The sequence below is a fragment of the Papilio machaon genome, chromosome 23, assembly GCF_912999745.1.
Source record: "Papilio machaon chromosome 23, ilPapMach1.1, whole genome shotgun sequence".
Taxonomy (NCBI): domain Eukaryota; kingdom Metazoa; phylum Arthropoda; class Insecta; order Lepidoptera; family Papilionidae; genus Papilio; species Papilio machaon.
The window spans coordinates 2947491-2966935 of NC_060008.1; the positions used below are offsets into that span (position 1 = coordinate 2947491).

Here is a 19445-nt window from a genome sequence, read left to right on the forward strand (position 1 = left end):
TGAGGATGCATTTAAATTTCTTTTTTTTTTGTTGGTCAAACAATTCTGTACGAAATGTGGGCTTGTAAATTGGACCGGAAATGCATATGCAGATTTAAAATTATTACCTTCCATCCTCGTTCAATCTCATGTTGAAAGCTTTTCAGTGAAGTATGCGTGGGAAGTGTTAATATGTTCGAAATTTAAATGCTATGTATTTTTAACCAGCAAATCAGCAGCGTTTTAAATTGTTGACCAAATTATTGTTGCCTTCATACGTCCATCAGAATACACTCCAGTGTCAGTTGACATTCATTTTCATGATAAATACATCCATCTTGAGTTTTTATGACTTTGATGAACATACAGAATTTATGAAAGATCTTCGAAATCGGTGTGTTGGTCGTAAGATGCTTAAAAGCTTATACCTTCGTTTAATTTTAACATAGAACACTAGATCGTCTTTCCGTCTGCTCATCCTAGATGTAGAAAAAAAATTATAAGCACAAAAGTCATAAAAGAAGGTAACACAAAAATATTTCGGAGTGAAAATCAAGGCAAAGACTCTTAAAAAATGAATAATTTGCTGCAAAATTCTAAAAAGTAAAATAATTAAAGAAAATGCCATCTTACAACAAAAAGAATTAACCAAAAATTTTACAAATGGCGTTATGTCGTAATGTTATTGCCTACCCCCGCTAGATGGTAGCACAACAAAGCCAACTGCTATCGATACTATGTTCTTCTTTTCCGATTTATTGAATTAAAAAAAGGAATTTTAATGGTACCAACCAACACATTATGTTACATGCGTTTTAATTGAAAAAGTTATATTAATTCAAAAAACGGTAAAATGTTTCGATCACAGAGTATAAATTATCGTATCCCTACCACTAACCAAACAATAAAATAAAACCAAAACACGGTAGTTTGATGAGCGTACCTATCTATACAGATAGGCAGATAGGCAGCATAGTTTCAAAGAAAACAGCTGTATAGACGCCGTGTTAGACATCCTACTCACTCACTTGTTGCACCTACTTTCAAAAGTTGAGATTTTACCTGTTTATGTGAGAAAGTGAACTTGTTAATGTGTCTTATTAGCATGCATAAGTGTCGAGTTCTAGTTTGTGTTATCTAATTTACCGTTACCAAAGTCAGAGGGACGCTAAATATGCATGTTGTTTTTAACGTTATAATTCGTTATGATGCACCTGCAGTGCGGTACATCGTTTCTCGTTTGCCGCGGCGTCGATATGCACTAACGAATTAAGCACACTCTAATGATGACTTATCAATAAACTAACGACAATCCACTTAGAGTAGCTACGTGGATCGACTTGTTGTCGGACAGGTAAAAAAATACGCGATCTGAGGAGTCACCAGGTCCCAAAATGACTCATAAGTGGTCATTGGCTTGCCCGCATGCGACTATTGTTTTGTTTTTACGGTACGTCTTTTAATTCGATGAGTAAAGTGCAAAGAATGTGAAACTAATGATATCGAGATAATTTTTTTATTGTGCCAGTTCTATTTTCAAATTAAGTGACTTACTTTGTCGGCGGGAACAATTTACGATAGTAATTAAAAAGAAAAGTAAAATGTTAAAGTGTTACAACTTCTAAAGCAATGGCACAGAGCTCGGTGGACTCGGATAGACTGTCTTCAGCTGGAATCTCAACACATAGTTCTGGAACGGCGGGAACAGCTGGAGGTTCTGTTGTGGGGGTTAGACCTGGAGATCCTGGACACAAGCGGGAAGACGAAGATGACTATAACCTTGGACCATTGCCTCCTATGTGGGAAAAAGCCTTCACACCATCTGGAGAGAGATACTTCATAGAGTAAGTAAAAATAACATGCAGCAATAATAAAAAGATGTTTACAAATATTTTAATACCCTAACTAATAATGTCTCATAATGAAATTATATAGGAATAATACTCCATCTATATTGAGGATGTTTTTTAATAATACATAATTCAAACATGAGTTTATATAAGTATACAGCACCTTGACACCACTTTATAAGTGAGAGTCGTGTAGAGAAACTCGGGTAAGTGAGAAACCACTATAAGCAAAAAAGATAGTCCCTTGGTTCTCACTTATCCCGGTTCAACTGTATTTAAATTAAAATATAGCTGAAATATGAGTCTGCATACTATTTTGACCTCTTGAATTAAAAATGACTTGTCTAATTTAGAGAGTAATGTAATTAGATTCATGTTCCTCCCTCAAGTTACACAGTTGATCTAATAAAAGATGATACTTCCAGTTTTTCTTAAATGGATTGTCATATTATGACTTAATTGTATGAGATATATAATAATATATTACACAAGCTTAAAACTGGTTGTAAAAATGTTCACTAGAAAATGCTAAATAGCACATCAATTAAATGACTTATTGGTTATGATGATTTAAATCGGATATCCCTCTTGAACTGTCTTGATAAAAATCAGCATTGTACATAAAAACTACTCCATATTGCCTATTCTTTAAGCTTTGATTCTGATTTGTCTGGTATTGACTATCCTGTATTTATTAAGTTCTCTGAACAATGTAAGTTCTTGGCAAAGGCATGGAAACAAAGTATAGATGCAAAATAAACACAGTATTAGTTCATAAACATTAATCCTCCCTCCACAATCTGAGTTGTTTTAAAAAACTTTGGATACATAAATAGATTAACCATGAACTAAATTTCATGTTAACACCATCTATTGATACAAAACACTTATCCACATATTTCCACGGCAGCCCAAAGTTTAGAGTAAATATTTTTTTTTGTAAGTTCTAAAATTAGATTGATTGTTAGACTTGTATTTGGAATCAGTTTGATTCGGTCAGTTGTGTAGTAAGCATAGTGCAATTAATTATTTATAGAACTTGTTAGAAATTGTTGAATTGTTGTTTATTTTGTTAGTTAAATATGTGCTCTTGTTATAATAGAAAATTAAAGAGGTAAGTCCATAACATTAACACCTACACTCAGATTTGTTGTAAACAACAGCTGTGACTCAAAGTTTAAATTGTATTAGGCTTTTTTAACCTCGATTTTAAACACCAGCAACTTTTAAATGATTGAATGCCAACAAAAAAGAAATTAAAGTGTTGAATTTCTCTTGTGACATTTAACAAAATGAATCTTCTCTTATGCCATCCCTTTTATTATCTTTGTATAAAACACAGATAGCAATAATATTCATATATTAATAAGATTCATAACTGATTTTACTCAACCCATCTAGCGTTGCCAGGCGTCCGGATAAAGCCAGACATAGGTAGGCCTTTCAATTGCGTGTCCGACCAAAATAAACAATTGTCCGGCTTTTGTTAGGCTTATTACATTTCCCAAACGAGAGTGTAACTAATAATACTGAGACAAAATTCTAAATAATACAGGATGTCCGACCTTTCTACCCAAATGGCCGGTCAAACTGGCTGGTCTGTCCGGCTAGTAGGTTTGGTGACCTGACAACAATAAACTCATCTCTAGTGAATTCTCAAACTAATCATCCATAGACACATTTCAAATTTCTGTACCAATTAACATTACTTTACCGGCCCGGCATTATTCTATGGATTCAGTTATACAGTTGGAATATGTAGGTTTTTTTTTATAGTTCCTGTCAAATATCTTGGAGGCCCAAGGTCATCAACAAGCTGTTAGTGCCCGCTATACCCTGCTATAAATAGTGTTATGTGCAGATACTCTGGTAGTTAAGAGCCACCAAAATATCAGAAAACTATTATGCTTATAATTTTGTTGTTCTGGTTCTTAGTCACAATACTGGCACATCACACTGGCTGGATCCAAGGTTAGCGAGAGTTCGGAAGCACTCGCTGGGAGAGTGCGGGGAAGATGAACTGCCATACGGTTGGGAAAGAGTCACCGATGAAAGATATGGCTCTTATTACGTTGACCATATAAATAGACGTACACAATATGAAAATCCTGTACTACAGGCTAGAAGATTAAGAGGTAAGATATTTTATTCTGTTTTGAAAATTAAATTGAATAAAAGAAAAAAAAATCTTTGTTTTTGGTAAATTCTCTAACTACTAAACTAATATGTATCTTTTACAATATAAAGCACTGAATATTCATAGGCTGGTACTCCTTTACCTAATGGTTAAATATTCTAATCTTCCTGTTAACACTCTTAGATAAGGAGTCAAAGAAATTGTCAGGTAAAACCTTTGGTAAAAATAATTATAATGGTGACAGTTTTTTAAAGACTTTTCTAAGATTCTAAAAAATTAACAAAAACAATGTTATTTTTCACGCAAAACAAAAGAAAATAAGCAAACAGGTAACTTTAAATAATATTTGATATATTTTCCTACGAAACTTTCCGTTAGCTTTTGTTGAATAATTTAAGGCCACTCTTGAATCTATACAAACATATTAATTAAATTGCAGTATCTGTATGTAATATCGAAAAAAGTCATATTTTGTATGTGTTGTTGGTAACAAAAAATCAAGTTTTAAAATTTGTGTTTGTCTGTACGTCTGTCGGCAAAGCCGCATTTGTACCGGGTTATCTTCGGAACGGCTGGACCGATTTTGACGTGACTTAGATGGGAAGGTAGCTGATGTACGCGGGAATGTTATAGGCTAGTTTTATTTTAAATTCTGCGCTGACGAAGACAAAGGCGACTGGTAGTTACAAAATAAACGTGAGTTTAATGATTAGCTAGGGTTTGAACTCATGACTGTTAAGGCCATGAATTTTATAAAGGTTGTTTCCATATAAGTTTCTAATCTTGTACTTGTATACCAGTCTTACTTCCTACATGGTCTACTTCACTAACCTTGTGAACACTATATGAAGCCCTGTTCAAGTAATTGTATGAAAATGTAATAATTTAATCTGAATAAAGTTGAAATAAACTCTAATACCTTAATTTTAAAGTACATTTTTAAAAGATTATAATAGAACTTTCTACTTAAATCTATATTACTTTTCATCTGTTTAGGTCGGTAATGATAATTCTTTAGCTTTTACAACATTAACATCAATTATTACCAGGAAGTCATTAGTGGGTGCAAGCATAAGAAATAAAGAAAGAGTATTAATATTTCTAATCTACCTAGTTACCGCGTCTTTAATTACGCAGAAAATCTTGTGGACTACAGCTTTAATTTTATATTTTTCTTTCAAACAACACGATATGTTAATATAAAACAAATTTAACATATTTCCTTACTATTTATTAACAAGGGTATAAGTATAACTTCTATTAGTAAAAAACTTAAAATAAAAAAAACTTAAAATATAAAATAAAAAAACTTAAAATAACTCAAAATTAGTAAAAAAGTATAACTTCTGTTCGTAAAAAACGGGATTCTTACCACGATCCTGATCGTGTTGACCACACCATTCGACCTGTGATAATGGCGCAACTGTGCCAAAATATCGGGAGCTCAAATAGCCTAATCGTGGTAAGAATCTTGTTTCGTACAAACAGTATATAAATTAAATTTAAAAAGTTACTAGTTTGACTACAAATTATACTTTACAGCTGAAAAGTTAGCAGCAGAAAATGGGGGAGGCAGCCAGACGAACGGACCCCCACCAGGGGGGGAGTTACGCGGGGAGAGATTCACTATAACGCTCACAAAAGGCACTCAGGTATGAAAACCATTTGTTCGTAAATAATCGATAATCTGTGAACATCGAACTTTCTCTTCGTGTTATGTCCGTGTTAATTAATTTACATATATCTTTTTTTCGTGTTAATTTTATCTGTATTGTAGTACCGAGTATATTTTAAGGTAGGTTCACACTATCGTTATGTTCTGCAAGGGTACATCACTTAAAAGTTCCCTCTAGTGTGTACTATCTTAAATTGGGCATATGTAAAATATTTTACGTCGTAAAATATTACGATCAAATTAATCTTAGTGACTCATTCAAATGAGAGTAGTTCTCGAACTACTAATTGTTTCGTAAAATTCCAACATGTACTAATTCACAGGGCCTCGGCTTCACACTTATCGGGGCTGAAGGTATACCAGAAACAGAAGGTTACCTACAGATTCGCAGTATTGTGCCTCACAGCCCAGCCTGGATTGATGGTAAGACTCCACTAGCTTACTACTAACACATAACTATTTTACTAGCTGTCGCCTGCGATTCCGTCCGTGCGGAATTTTTAAACAAGTTATTAAGTAGTCTATGTGTTCTTCTAGACTATGTTCTACATGTATGCCCAATTTAATCGAGATCTGTTGAGTCGTTCCGGAGATACCTTCAAGCAAACATTCATCCATCTAAACATTCGCATTTATAATATTAGTAAGATTAAAGTATGATTGAAGATTAAGAAGTGATTATAAAAATATACCACACACTTTACTAGTTAAATATTTTATTAAAAATTATGTTCTTTCAATTGGAATTCGCGAATTCGTTCAATGAACTTTGCGTATATTACTAATGGAGGGTGGGCGTAGAACTATAATTCTGTTCTCACATTGTTTATACGAGTTTTGAAAACATTTTTTTTTCTTTGTATAAATTTAACCTCTGAATACATAAACTTTTGTACTAAATACATTAGAATTTGTTTCTTATTATTTTTATATTACTATGTACATCAGTTTTGAAACTTAAATAATTATCTGGACGATTTACAAGTGGGCAATTTTTCAAGGGTATGCAAGTATTTTATTTCCATTCTGAACTTATTTTGTATTAACTCATAGAACAAATTATAAAGAGAGTTTCTAATCGTACTAGGAGTTGTATATAATATGTTTTCTAACTCAAATGTAAGTTTTACAAGTAATACATATATATTTCTAGGTGCTCTTCGTCCAGGCGACGTGGTGGTGGGCGTGGGCAACCGCGGTGTTCGCGGCCTGTCCCACGCTCAGGTCGCACAGATCTTCCAGTCTATTACACCTGGAACTGATGTTACATTACATTTTGTACGAGGTCAGTATTCTCTCCAAAAAAAATTTTTTTTTGTGTGTGCTTAACAGTGAAATTTTAGTGTTCTAGGGCGTAATGGAGAATAAATCTAACAGTTTTAGAAATATACGAATTAATAAAAATTTAAATCATTTATTTTTGGTTAAAATTTCAGGTTATCCTCTGTCATTTGATTCCGAGGACCCCAACACCCGTGTTCTCAGTACGTTAGCGGTGGACGCAACAACACCTGCTACTTCAGATGCTGTTGCTATGCAGCAACTTACAAGGGCTTTGAGGACCAGGTAAATATAATCAAATTCAACAGAACCTTGCTTAAACATGTTCTTATCAAGTTATATGGTGGTTGAGAAACCATTCCACTAAGTCTCCGCGACTTAATTAGTTTGACAGTCAGTTCTAAGCCAGATTCCAGCCTATAATTTGATATTTTTATTTTCCAGATTTAACCTTGACTCACCCAACAGTAATGAGGCGGTGGGTCATGATGAGACTGACAACTCCCCAGTGACACCGCACAGCACCGACCAGCGCCGGCTCATGTCCCGCTCCTTTGACCTGGATGAGCTGGCCACCACGGAGACTAGTGCTGTGCCACCGCGGTGCCCCTCCGCTGATCATCTACTTACCCTCGCTACTGGTGAATTTTTTAACATATAAAACACGAAAAACACTACAACACATAGATGGCGTTGTTTTCAATTTTAACACACACAATAATTGGGGAACTGAAAACTTTATACCCATTTTAAAAGAATTAGGCGAACGGATAATGTATGTTAATGTGTATTAAAACTAGATTTTATAAAAAAAAAGGAAAGAATTGTGGTCGAATTTCTCCCAAAGTGCGACCACTAATAATTTTTAAAGTTTGCGACATTCTACCTCATTTCTCATCAGCAATCTACACTAAGAGTATCACTTTGATGACCAATTAATTAATCTGAATGTTGAAGTTCCAAAGCATTACCCTTCTACCAGTAGGAAAATTATAAATATACAATATTTCAGAGCACGACAGTCGCAGCGGTGCTCGGTCTCCGGGTCGTGAACTGGCGTTGACGTTACGTCGTGGTGCTGCAGGTTTCGGTTTCACCATCGCTGATAGTGTACATGGACAGAAGGTCAAGAAGGTACGTCTCATACAACATTAGTATGGATCGCTTCAAATATCTTGGCGGCTCAGTTAACTGCGCGCTGCGCAGTACTCTTACTCCTGCCTCTATGCCATGCTACACCTAAATTGTGCTCCGTAGCTACTTACGGTATTCCGAGCCGCCAAGATACTTTTTTTTATGTATCCGCCATTGAAAAAGTAGTGAATTTTCGTGAAATCAATAACATAAAAGAATTAACTGCACATGTCTAACATTATAATCACTCATCTCCTTATATGTAAAGGTACTGGATAGAAGTAGATGCGCGGGATTGCGAGAAGGTGACTTATTGCTGCAGATAGGAGACACGGACGTCAGACACGCGCCACACCAACACGTCGTACAAGTACGTCATCATCAGCTCATTATACGTCCTCACTGAGGGGGCTCGGAGCCTACCCTAAGTTAGGGGTGACTAGGACATAGTCAATGCTGGCCAAGTGCGGGTTGACTTCACACATATCATTGAATTTCTTCTCAGATATGTGCAGCATCACGATGTTATCCTTTGCCGTAAGAACGTCGGATTAATGTACATATGTAAATCGAAAATCGAAAAACTTATTGGTATATTGGATTCGAACCCAGGACCTGCTGATTGCAAGTCAAGTGCTTAACCCCTGAGCCACCGACCCAAGTATATGTTTAATTAAAACTTTATAATCTATTGTAATAATAGGTCTAATTTTATGTCTTCTAATGCAATACAATATTTATCAGGTACTAAAGGAATGTCCAGCGCTCCACGAGACGACGCTGCGCGTTTGGAGACGTAATAATGTGACGCGAGCACCGCGCAGTCGCTCCGCCACGAGACTGCAGCCCACTTGTACGCATAATATTATTAACCTCCCTTCGTATTATTTTACTCGTACTATGTACCGAGCCGTCATGATATTTGAAAAAAACTATACCCGTTATAGTTGGCACGTCGAGAACAAGAGTACTCTCGATACAGACGTGCCAACTCAACCGTGGAAAATGTGAATTGGCACGTCAAGAAGATGAACACTTTTATGTCCTATGTGCCAACTCATTGCCGAAATACGCATGTATTGTTTGTCAGTATTTTCCTAATAGTTAATATAGTAATAGTTTTTATTCGGCGTGTATATAAATTTAATAAGGAGCCTATTATTTACATCTGTGCAAAATTTCATCAAAATACGTTGAGCCGTTTTGGATACCTTCAAACAAACATCCATCCGTCCATCTAAACATTCGCATTTATAATATTAGTAAGATTGCTTATGAATTCTGAAGTAGGACAGGCAAACATATCACACAACATGTACTATTTTGTACTATAATTAAATAATTTTTCCTACATGCTACACAAGGCGGCTTTATACTTAACCTATGGGAAGGTAATCTTTTTTTTTTATAATAACTGTGTTTTGCTATAAAATTGGTATAACCAGACATTTTTTATTCAGCGTCAGTAAACAACAATCAGTTGGGCAGGAGCAAGACTCCAACAGCAGAGCAACTGCGATCACCTGCTCAGGATAGTCTGCGAGATAGACTGAATGGCATGAACACAGGTTAGACATTTACTACATAAAGTGTTTTATAATTTTTGGAACGAAGTTCCTTATCGCGCGTTGTGAAAGGAGGCTAGACGGAAAAAATTCTTACGAAAAGTTGTCACGACACTTTTTGCTATATCACCATGGCAACGACGTGACAATATATAACGAAAATTCATAGAAATAAAATGTACTTCTCGTGAAGACTTAAGTTTTTTATTCATAGAATAAACATTGGTTCCTTCACTAATTAATAGAAAGGAACTTCGTTCCATCCGGGTGTCCCAACACACCTCTCAAGTTTTTTTTATTTATTTATTTCATGTAACATTAAGTAGATACACATATTGGAAAATATTACATTAGTTTTTTTATAATATTCTAACACTAACATTTTTCATCATCAAATACTGTCAAATTTTTTTTTTAGATTCTTAGAAAGTATTAGTGTTTCTATTGACAAAGTCGATTTATTTTGTTAGTCTCCAGCAAAGAGTACAATAATATATATCCAGAAATTATATTATTAATTAATATATCTATATACTAGCTTTTACCCGCGACTCCGTCCGCGCGGAATAAAAAATAGAAAACGGGGTAAAAATTATCCTATGTCCGTTTCCTAGTTCTAAGCTACCTCCCCATCAATTTTCAGTCAAATCGATTCAGCCGTTCTTGAGTTATAAATAGTGTAACTAACACGACTTTCTTTTATATATATAGATAGATTTATTATTGTCATAATTACTTACTCTTTAAAAATATAATTATTTGTTAAAAGAAAACTGAAGTTGTAAAATTTTTTTTTACTTTGAGTTCTTGTTAATAGAAGCAACATACGCAGTCCCCGAGCACAAATCCCGTGAAACCCGGGAGAGTTTAATGGACCGGAGAAGACGAAGTAGTACTCCTGGAGCTCGTCTCACTCTACCAGTGGTTACACCTTGGACTGAACCCAACACACAATGGCAGGAAGAGACGTGGATAGATAATTCTAATAATATACGCAACTGGGCAGAGAACGCACAGAAATGGGAAGGGAACGGACAGAAGTGGGAGGAGAATGGCCAGAAATGGGACGGTGCAAATGGGAACGCTTGGGAGGGGAATGGAGAGAGATGGAATGGGAATTGGGGGGAAGTGCCAACACCGACTGTGCACGTTGATATGAACGCTGCGTACTGGAGAGGGAATGCAAGTGTTGCTGATAGCAGTGATAATGGAGGTTAGTTGGGTGTTTTTTTTGGTTAACGAAAGGTTTTTAACCTTTAATATAATTATGTCCATGAGTTATGAAAGTTTAGAGGTCTAGTGGCTTTTATTATGAATACTAATATTATAAACAGGAAAGATTTTATTGTTGGTTTTCTAAACTACGGAACGAGTTTTGAAAAATTCTTTGACTGTTCGAAAACTTCATAGGCTTATATTACATACTAATTTATATAATTCATTTTACATTAGCATGTATTTTATTCTAAGATTTCTTAATATAAATTGTAGTAATTTGTCAATAATAATGAAACTAATATAAATAAAAGTAATTATTTTATTTATTGTGCAGGTTTTCCAGAAGATGGTATGCTTCATTCGCCTACGACTGCGGCCATTGGAGGTCTGTCACGTCAGTCACCTTCTACAAGCAGAATTCGCCCTCACTCGCCTTCCAATTCCACAGGTAAAATATTAACAGTGAAGTATTCAACTAACATAAAAAAGAAAATATTAACCATTTCAGGAAAGAATACCAATCCAATAGCATATTTTAAAATAATTTTTTGACACATTGTTATCCAAGAGCCTAGTACGAAAGTTTGCGAGAGAGCATTCGTAACATCGTCAAAAAAAATTGTATGAGATTTGTCGTTGTATTACGGCTAGTGATGCAACAGAAGTGTCTTACCGGAACCAAAAACGGAAACAGATGTCAAAAATAAATTTTAGCAGAAACGGAAACGGATGCGGAAACAGAAGTGTAAATAATAATAAAAAACATATTCACAAAAATATTTTTTTCGATAAAAACAGTTTGTATTCGTTTTTAATTTATTAAGGCATTGGATATCGGTGTCCTTTAGCCTTCAATGTATGTATTTATACTGCGCTGCAATAAGTTAAAATACGCGTTTCTTTTAATTTATTTTCAGGAAACAAAATTACACTATTTACAAATTAAAGTTCGCCAAACCACTCTTGTTGACAAATGACAAATATATTTCTAACTATATAATGATGAATGATATATCATATAAAACATGGTTATCACTTATTCAAAAGTACATTTAATAACTCGTAAGTATGAAATAGTCACATTTTGCCAGTTGTCAAATTTTATATGTGCAACAACTGGACAGTTTACTCCAGCAAGAGAAACTGATTGTTTCAAACAGCAGCAGAAAATATTACGCGCTTAAATTCACAAAATAGTACATAAACAAACAAATGCGACAAGTGCCGATAGGCCGCGCACGGACTGCGCGTCTCGCGCCGCGCATTTGGATCTCTCAGCCGTCGTAAAGTTCCGTTTTATCTCCGTTATAAAAGTTGCGGAAACGGAAGCAGAAACGGATGTTGAAAAGCACGCGGAACTTCCGCACTTGCGGAAACTGAAACAGACATCCGTTGCATCACTAATTACGGCGTATAAGTCGCTATCGTCAATGTAATGTAAATTTTGTTGACAACGTTACGAATACTTTCACGCAAATCGTGTTAGATCCCTAGATTGTTCTTGTTTGACGCTTTTTTTGTAATGTGTGATAAATAGCTTGATAACACTTTGTCAAACATATTTGATGGTTCAACAAACTCCTTTTATACCTTTAAGTAGGGCAGATGTAGTTCAATTAGTATTGTTCAGGTATCAAATTAATATGTTTGTTTTTTTTGTGTGCAGGTCGTCTGAGAAGTCATTCACCTTCAAACAACAGCGCGACAGATCGTCTACTGACCAATTCTCCGTCAACTCGTCTGCAGAGTCAATCACCGTCAAACAACTCCTCAAACAGTAGGATTAAAGGATCACCTCTCAGGTTCTATTACCTTTCTTATTACCTTAGTAATATTAGTGAAGTAAAAAATGTATTAGTCTTTTCAGATATCTTGACGGCCCAAATTTATATGCGCAGTGACTCGTAAGAAGTTCTGAGCCGCGAAGATATTTGAAAAATACTATACCTATTGTCTAATTTAGCGAAGTAAGAAAAGGTAAAAATTATATTCTCCAATTGTCGAGTATCATAGTGTTTCCCTAATAACATTTCTTAGTTAAAAACTATCCCAGCTTTACTTGATAAGATAATTAGTATAATTATTCAAAGGGCCAGCAGCCTAATTTTAGTCCACTTTCTCTTCCCATCCTTTTATTATAAGGACAAGATGTGAATGGGACCTGAATTTGACGACGGAGAGAATGCAGATGCAGGGGAAGTATTCTTGTTCTGTCCATCATTTAAAGGCAGGGAACTTATCTAAAATTGCGGATGTCTATGTGCAGCGGTCGCTTCGCTATTTTTGCGAAATCTGGTGACCGTTCACTCGTTTACCACTAATAAGTAATATTATTATTATTATTAAGCCTTTATTGCCGAAACTAAAGCATTTACATTTACATTTTTTTTTTAAATATTAAATTTAGCACATCTTACTTTCTATTTTAGTTAATGTTATATATGTACATTGATTTGTTTAATTTTATCCAAGATCAGTTGTCGGCGTGTCTGCGTGTGACACATAGGCCTCTTCCAACTGTTTCCATTCATTTCTGTTTTGCGCTTTTCTTGTCCAAAGTGTCCCTCCAATATTTTTTATATCGTCTGACCACCTTTTGAATTGCCTGCCCCTTTTTCGTTTGCCGTCCCGTGGTTGCCATTCCGTTATTATTTTTGTCCATTTTATTTTGCTGTCTCTGGTCATATGTCCCGTCCAACGCCATTTTAGCTGTCTTATTTTTCTTAGCAAATCTTCCACCTTAGTTATATTTCTTATATCTTCTGCTTTTCTACGGTCTCTCAGCTTCGCACCTAACATACTTCTTTCAAAAGCTCTTTGGCAGGTTCTGAGTTTATGAGCATGTTTCTGCGTCAACGCCCAAGTCTGGGATCCATATGTGAGACATGGCAAGATACATGAGTTAAACACCTTTCTTTTAGCAGATATAGGAAAGTGGCTACTTTTAAATATCTCCTTAAGGGACCAATATCTTTTCCACGCACAAGCAATCCTACTGTCGATCTCTAAATCTGTTTGGTCTTTGAATGATATTAATTGCCCTAGGTAAATATACTCTGTAACGTATTCTATGTCCTCATTATCTATTTTTATAACATTTTCTTCCCTATTTGTCATTATCTTTGTTTTTGACTTATTCATCGTAAGCCCAACTAATCTGCTTGAGTCTGCTAACTGTTGTAACATATGTTGGAGAGTGTTAGAGTTGTCACTTATGAGGACCAAATCATCAGCGAATCTAAGGTGGTTAAGTTGTCTGCCGTTTATATTTATACCAAAGTTGTCCCATTCGAGATCGCGGAATATACTTTCTAGTAGTGCAGAGAAAAGTTTTGGAGACAACGGATCACCTTGTCTGACACCTCTAGATATTGGGAACGGTTCACCAGTTGAATCTAGTTTTATTTGTGCTGTGCAATCGGAATATATATTTTTGATAATTCTTATGTATTTTTTTTGTACTCCTTGCTCTAACAGGGCTTTCCAAAGTGAATTATGGTCAATGGAATCAAAGGCTTTGTTATAGTCCACAAAGGCAATATATAGAGATTTGTTGTATTCTTGGCATTTTTCTATTAGCTGTTTTACGACATGCATATGATCAGTGGTTGAAAATCCTGCTCTAAAACCAGCTTGTTCTATCGGTTGTTGTTCGTCCATTATTGTTGTTATTCTATTAAGTATCAATTTTGAGAAAATTTTGTAAATGTTCGACATAAGACTAATAGGTCTATAGTTTTCAATTAAGTTCTTATCTCCTTTTTTGTGAAGTAATATAATTGTGCTCTTTGTCCATTGAGATGGTATACACTCTGTTCTTAAAACAAGGTTAAATATTTTTATCAGTTTCTTTAGGTTTTCAGGGTCTATAATCGAAGTTCTAATCATTTCATTTGTCACTTGATCTGGTCCGGGCGTCCCGTCTTTCTTTTGACTGTTAATTGCTCTTAAAATTTCGGATTCAAGAAATTCTGGCGTTTCTTCCGTACTGTCATCGGTCAGGTTTACATTAATAGTTGTGGACTTTTTCTCCATAGTATACAATTTTTTGTAAAATTCAGTTGCTGTCTCTATTATGGATTTTCTTGCTGTCAATTCTTTCCCCGCTCTATTTTTTATATTTGGTATCCAGTTCTTCTTTTCCTTCAGTTCTTTCACAGCCTTTTTGATTCCTCCTGTTTTAGTTATGTGATAGTTTAATACGTTTGCTCTCTTACATATTCTGTCCTTCTTTATGCTGTTACTTATCTGTTTACTTAATTCTGCTATGGCTTTTAAATTTTGTTTATCTTTTCCGATTTTCAGGAGTTGTCTTCTTTTTTCGATTAGTATTTTAGTTTCACTTTCAGTACAGCTCGTGTTGCGTTTTGAGCATTTATTGAATATCGGACCATATATTTCGGTTATTTCTTTGTTGTAGTATTCTTCTGTTTCGTTCTTAGGTTTAGATTCTAAATACTGTTTACTTTTGAACAAAGCTTCTGTATTAAAAAAAATTCTACTTTTTTTAGGGTCTTTGCATTTTATTGTTGCTCTCACCATTCGATGGTTGGTATTAAAGTTAAACTGGCTCAGAACTTCTATATTATGGATGACTTTTTTGTTGTTTGTAGCTATATAGTCTATTTCGTTTCTATGTAAGCCGTCTGGGGATAACCAGGTCCACTTTTTTTTTCCCTCCCTTCCAGCTACTATGGAAATAAGTAATATAAAATGTATTAAATATTTCAGACTTCGAGATAACTCACCATCTCGTCACATGCACTCTCCGGTGCGACGCTCGCCTTGTTACGAGGGTGACGTCATGTCTCAACCCGGTACTTACGTCGGTAACTACCCACAGGTACTAGTCACTAACTCTAATTATATATGTTAACTAGCTGTCGCCCGCGACTCCGTCCGCGCGCAGTTAAAAAATGGGGGGGGGGGTATGAAAAATAGATGTTGGCCGATTCTCAGACCTACTGAATATGCTCACAAAATTTCATGAGAATCGGTGAAGCCGTTTCGGAGGAGTACGGGAACGAAAACTGTGACACGAGAATTTTATATATTAGATGTTAAAGTTTTCTATACACTTTAGATAGATTCTTTTGTAGCCATAATTATTTCGAGTATATTCAGTTTCCTATCCCCGTAGATTTTATATCTTACTTCTTATATTATAAATGCGAATGTATGGATGTACGGATGGATGTTTGTTAGAACAGAACTCACCAGAACGGCTGTATGAATCTCGATTACTATTTCTGTCTACCCCAGTAGTGACAGTAGCTTGTGTGCAGGTGGAGAGTGGTGGCACGCTGGACCCTGAGGCGGATGTACTGGTGCGGTTGGCTCGTGGAGCTGCCGGCTTTGGGTTCCGCATTGTCGGCGGCACTGAAGACGGAAGTCGCGTCGCCGTCGGATACGTCGTACCTGGTAATGTACTTCTTATACTCTATCTAAAACACATTAATAATATCAAAATAATTGTTTTTTTTGTTTTTTTTAATAGTTTTTATTCTTGGGGGTTTTTTCAAACTATAAATGTACTTTTTAAATGTTGCCAACTCCTGATCTCTAAAATATAGTTGATGTGAAAAATAAACATTACAGAATTTTATACAGCGAAATGTGCTTTTATTAATAAACACGAGAACAAACTTAAATTACAACAACAAAAATATAGTGTTGCCACCTCAATATTTAAAATAATTACTCACAGGTGAAATTACATTGGTATATTTTTAACAATAGTAATATAATAATCGTTCTCTCTCTTTTGAATGTTTGGATGGATGGATGTTTGTTTGAAGATATCTCCGGAACAGCTGAATGATAAAATTGGGTACATATATAAAATATAGTTTGAAAGAACAAATAGGCTACTTATTAAGTTTTTTTTTAATTCCCCGCGGACAGTTTCGGGCGACAGCTAGTTATGTATATTTCTTGTTTAGTTAGTGTAAAAGTTGATTAATTGAAGTTATGTATTAAGGTTTAATGGTTATTAATAGACTTATTTATGTACCAGGTGGTCCAGCAGACGGGCTGCTGCGTCCGGGAGATCTGCTGACGTCAGTAGACGGTGTACCACTGGGCGGGGCCACACACGCGCGCGCTGTCGCATACGTCTCTCAAGCTGCATCTCGCGGACATGTCAGTACTACTAAACATTATTTTTCATCATCATCATCATCTCCTTGACCTTATCCCACTTACATAAGGTGCACCAGGTTTCCGTCTTCCAAATCAATCTGTCTGCCGTCATCTCCATTGTTACAAAACATTATTTTTTCCCGATTTAATACAAGCCCACGCTCTTGTTACACCTGTAATGTGACAATATTGTCATCTCGCTCGTTCTCCTACAAAAAAAAGCAGAGAAAAAAAATATGTTCATATACAAGTGTCACAGTGGGCCTAGCATGAATATTTGCGATAAGCGCTATTGTATCATTATCTTCAAATATGTCAATATTATTGTAGTATGAGATTTTTGGTGTACTTTATGTCCGGAAGGGGGCGCTGCATAAATTTTATCCATGACTATTATCACAAATATTCATACTAAGCCCAATGAACGATTTAAACGATTGAAAGGTCACTCTTCAGTTTTTAGTCGAGTCAACTTTTTTTTCAATTATTATTGTTTTATCTATATTCCAGGTGACATTAGGTGTACGACACAACAGAGCTGATATCCAGCCTCTAGGGTTACCAACAATGGTGGCACCACACGCACACCAACCACTGCTTACGTAAGTTAAAAACCAAATTCATAATCTTCCATATACAACAACAATCGATTTGTTTACAGATTCTGTTATGAGATTCTATCCGACCCGCATGTCCTCCGTCAGTTTATAATCTGACTATGCCTATTACAAACGGACATAAATGTAAACTGATCTGAACTATAGGTATTTGGTCTACAATCATTTAAATTACAAATAGGTTCTCTTTCAATTTATTTTTAATTCTTAAAGTTTATTAATTCTGCGGGATTATAAATCAAGACCAGTTATATATCACATGTAAGCAATATCTATTTTTTTTTCGTTTCATTCATTTGTAAATACAATCGAACCTGGATAAGCGAGAAACTTCCATAAGCGAGAGTCATTGTCTTGTCCTGTCGGGCTACCTCCGTAAGCGAGAACCGCTACTTAGAGAGAAATCGTGGTCCCTTAGACTTTCACTTATCTAGGTTCGACTGTAACTAGTTATATTTAGCTCTTCTATCGCGTTTGTTGGCTAGATTATTGTGTCATATAAAAAGTTACATTTGATAATACTTACGGCCATATTAAATGTTTCTTGTAGTAGTTGTGCTAGTTTTATTAATTTAATAGGAATATATTTAAATAATTTTACGATTATTTCCAGCGCCGACCCATCCTCACATCACATGGCGCCCGCATCATATAATATACTTCATCCATCACCTATGTACCCGCCGGCTATGCCTATGTAAGTTTTTTTTTGAGTTGGCACGTCTCACAAAAGAGTATTTATATTCCAGACGTGCCAATTGAGGGGTTCTTAATATCTGTGTTTTAGGTACGGTGTTCAATACGATGGCCCTCCAGGTGGCTGGTCACCGGTGCCCTATGACGTCACTGTTACCCGGAACGAGGGAGAAGGTTTCGGCTTCGTAGTTATTTCCTCTACAAATAAGGCAACGAGTACTATAGGTATGTGACGATTAAAGGGAAGTCCGAAAGAAGTGTGTGAGAACCGCGCTAAATATCTCATAATCTCTGCCTATCCTGTGTTAAGAACCTGAATTGTTGCATTATTCACTTATTAAATAAATAAAATTGAACTTTGTAATAATTCTCAGGTCAGTTGATTCCGAATTCTCCCGCTGCGCGCTGCGGTCGTCTACACGTCGGTGACACTATAATCGCCATCAACCACCTCCCAGTCCGCAACCTGCCGCACCCGGAGGTGGTCGCGCTCATCAAACGCTCCGGCGCAGCTGTCACCCTCACCGTGCTACCTGCACCTCCGCACTGCTGACAGATACAAAACTGCTGACCGACGTAGGACTGCTAACGGATCCGCAACTGCTGACCGACGTAGGACTGCTGACCGACGTAGGACTGCTGACGGATCCGCAACTGCTGACCGACATAGGACTGCTGACGGATCCGCAACTGCTGATCAACATAGGACTGCTGACGGATCCGCAACTGCTGACCGACGTAGGACTGCTGACGGATCCGCAACTGCTGACCGACGTAGGACTGCTGACGGATCCGCAACTGCTGACCGACGTAGGACTGCTGACGGATCCGCAACTGCTGACCGACGTAGGACTGCTGACGGATCCGCAACTGCTGACCGACGTAGGACTGCTGACGGATCCGCAACTGCTGACCGACGTAGGACTGCTGACGGATCCGCAACTGCTGACCGACGTAGGACTGCATCTGCTGCCGAATGCAGAATTCTAAACTCCTGTGCAATTGCTTTCCATTAATTGTATTTTGGTGAGGTTATTATTAACTTTAATTTAATCTACTCAATTATAACAAAATGGACTTTTAAAAATTTCTAAGTTATCAATGAATTTGTAAGGAAATGTTTAGTGCAAGCAAATGTGTTGACATTCTTGA

At 36.2% G+C, this 19445-nt stretch overlaps 1 protein-coding gene across 1 annotated transcript; it reads left to right on the forward strand.

Annotated features, from left to right (window-relative positions):
* The first annotated feature begins 938 nt into the window (after positions 1 to 938).
* Positions 939 to 18866, forward strand: LOC106708964 (membrane-associated guanylate kinase, WW and PDZ domain-containing protein 2). Its single transcript, XM_045683739.1, has 21 exons — positions 939 to 1823; positions 3765 to 3964; positions 5509 to 5618; positions 5965 to 6064; positions 6795 to 6926; positions 7078 to 7207; positions 7367 to 7563; positions 7935 to 8056; positions 8325 to 8426; positions 8801 to 8909; positions 9517 to 9624; positions 10439 to 10834; positions 11174 to 11287; positions 12506 to 12641; positions 15571 to 15682; positions 16125 to 16260; positions 16856 to 16980; positions 17491 to 17582; positions 18211 to 18294; positions 18385 to 18518; positions 18668 to 18866. Exons 1-21 carry the CDS (start codon positions 1609 to 1611, stop codon positions 18844 to 18846), a joined length of 3033 nt encoding a protein of 1010 aa, XP_045539695.1. The 5' UTR covers positions 939 to 1608; the 3' UTR covers positions 18847 to 18866.
* Positions 18867 to 19445: the final 579 nt, after the last annotated feature.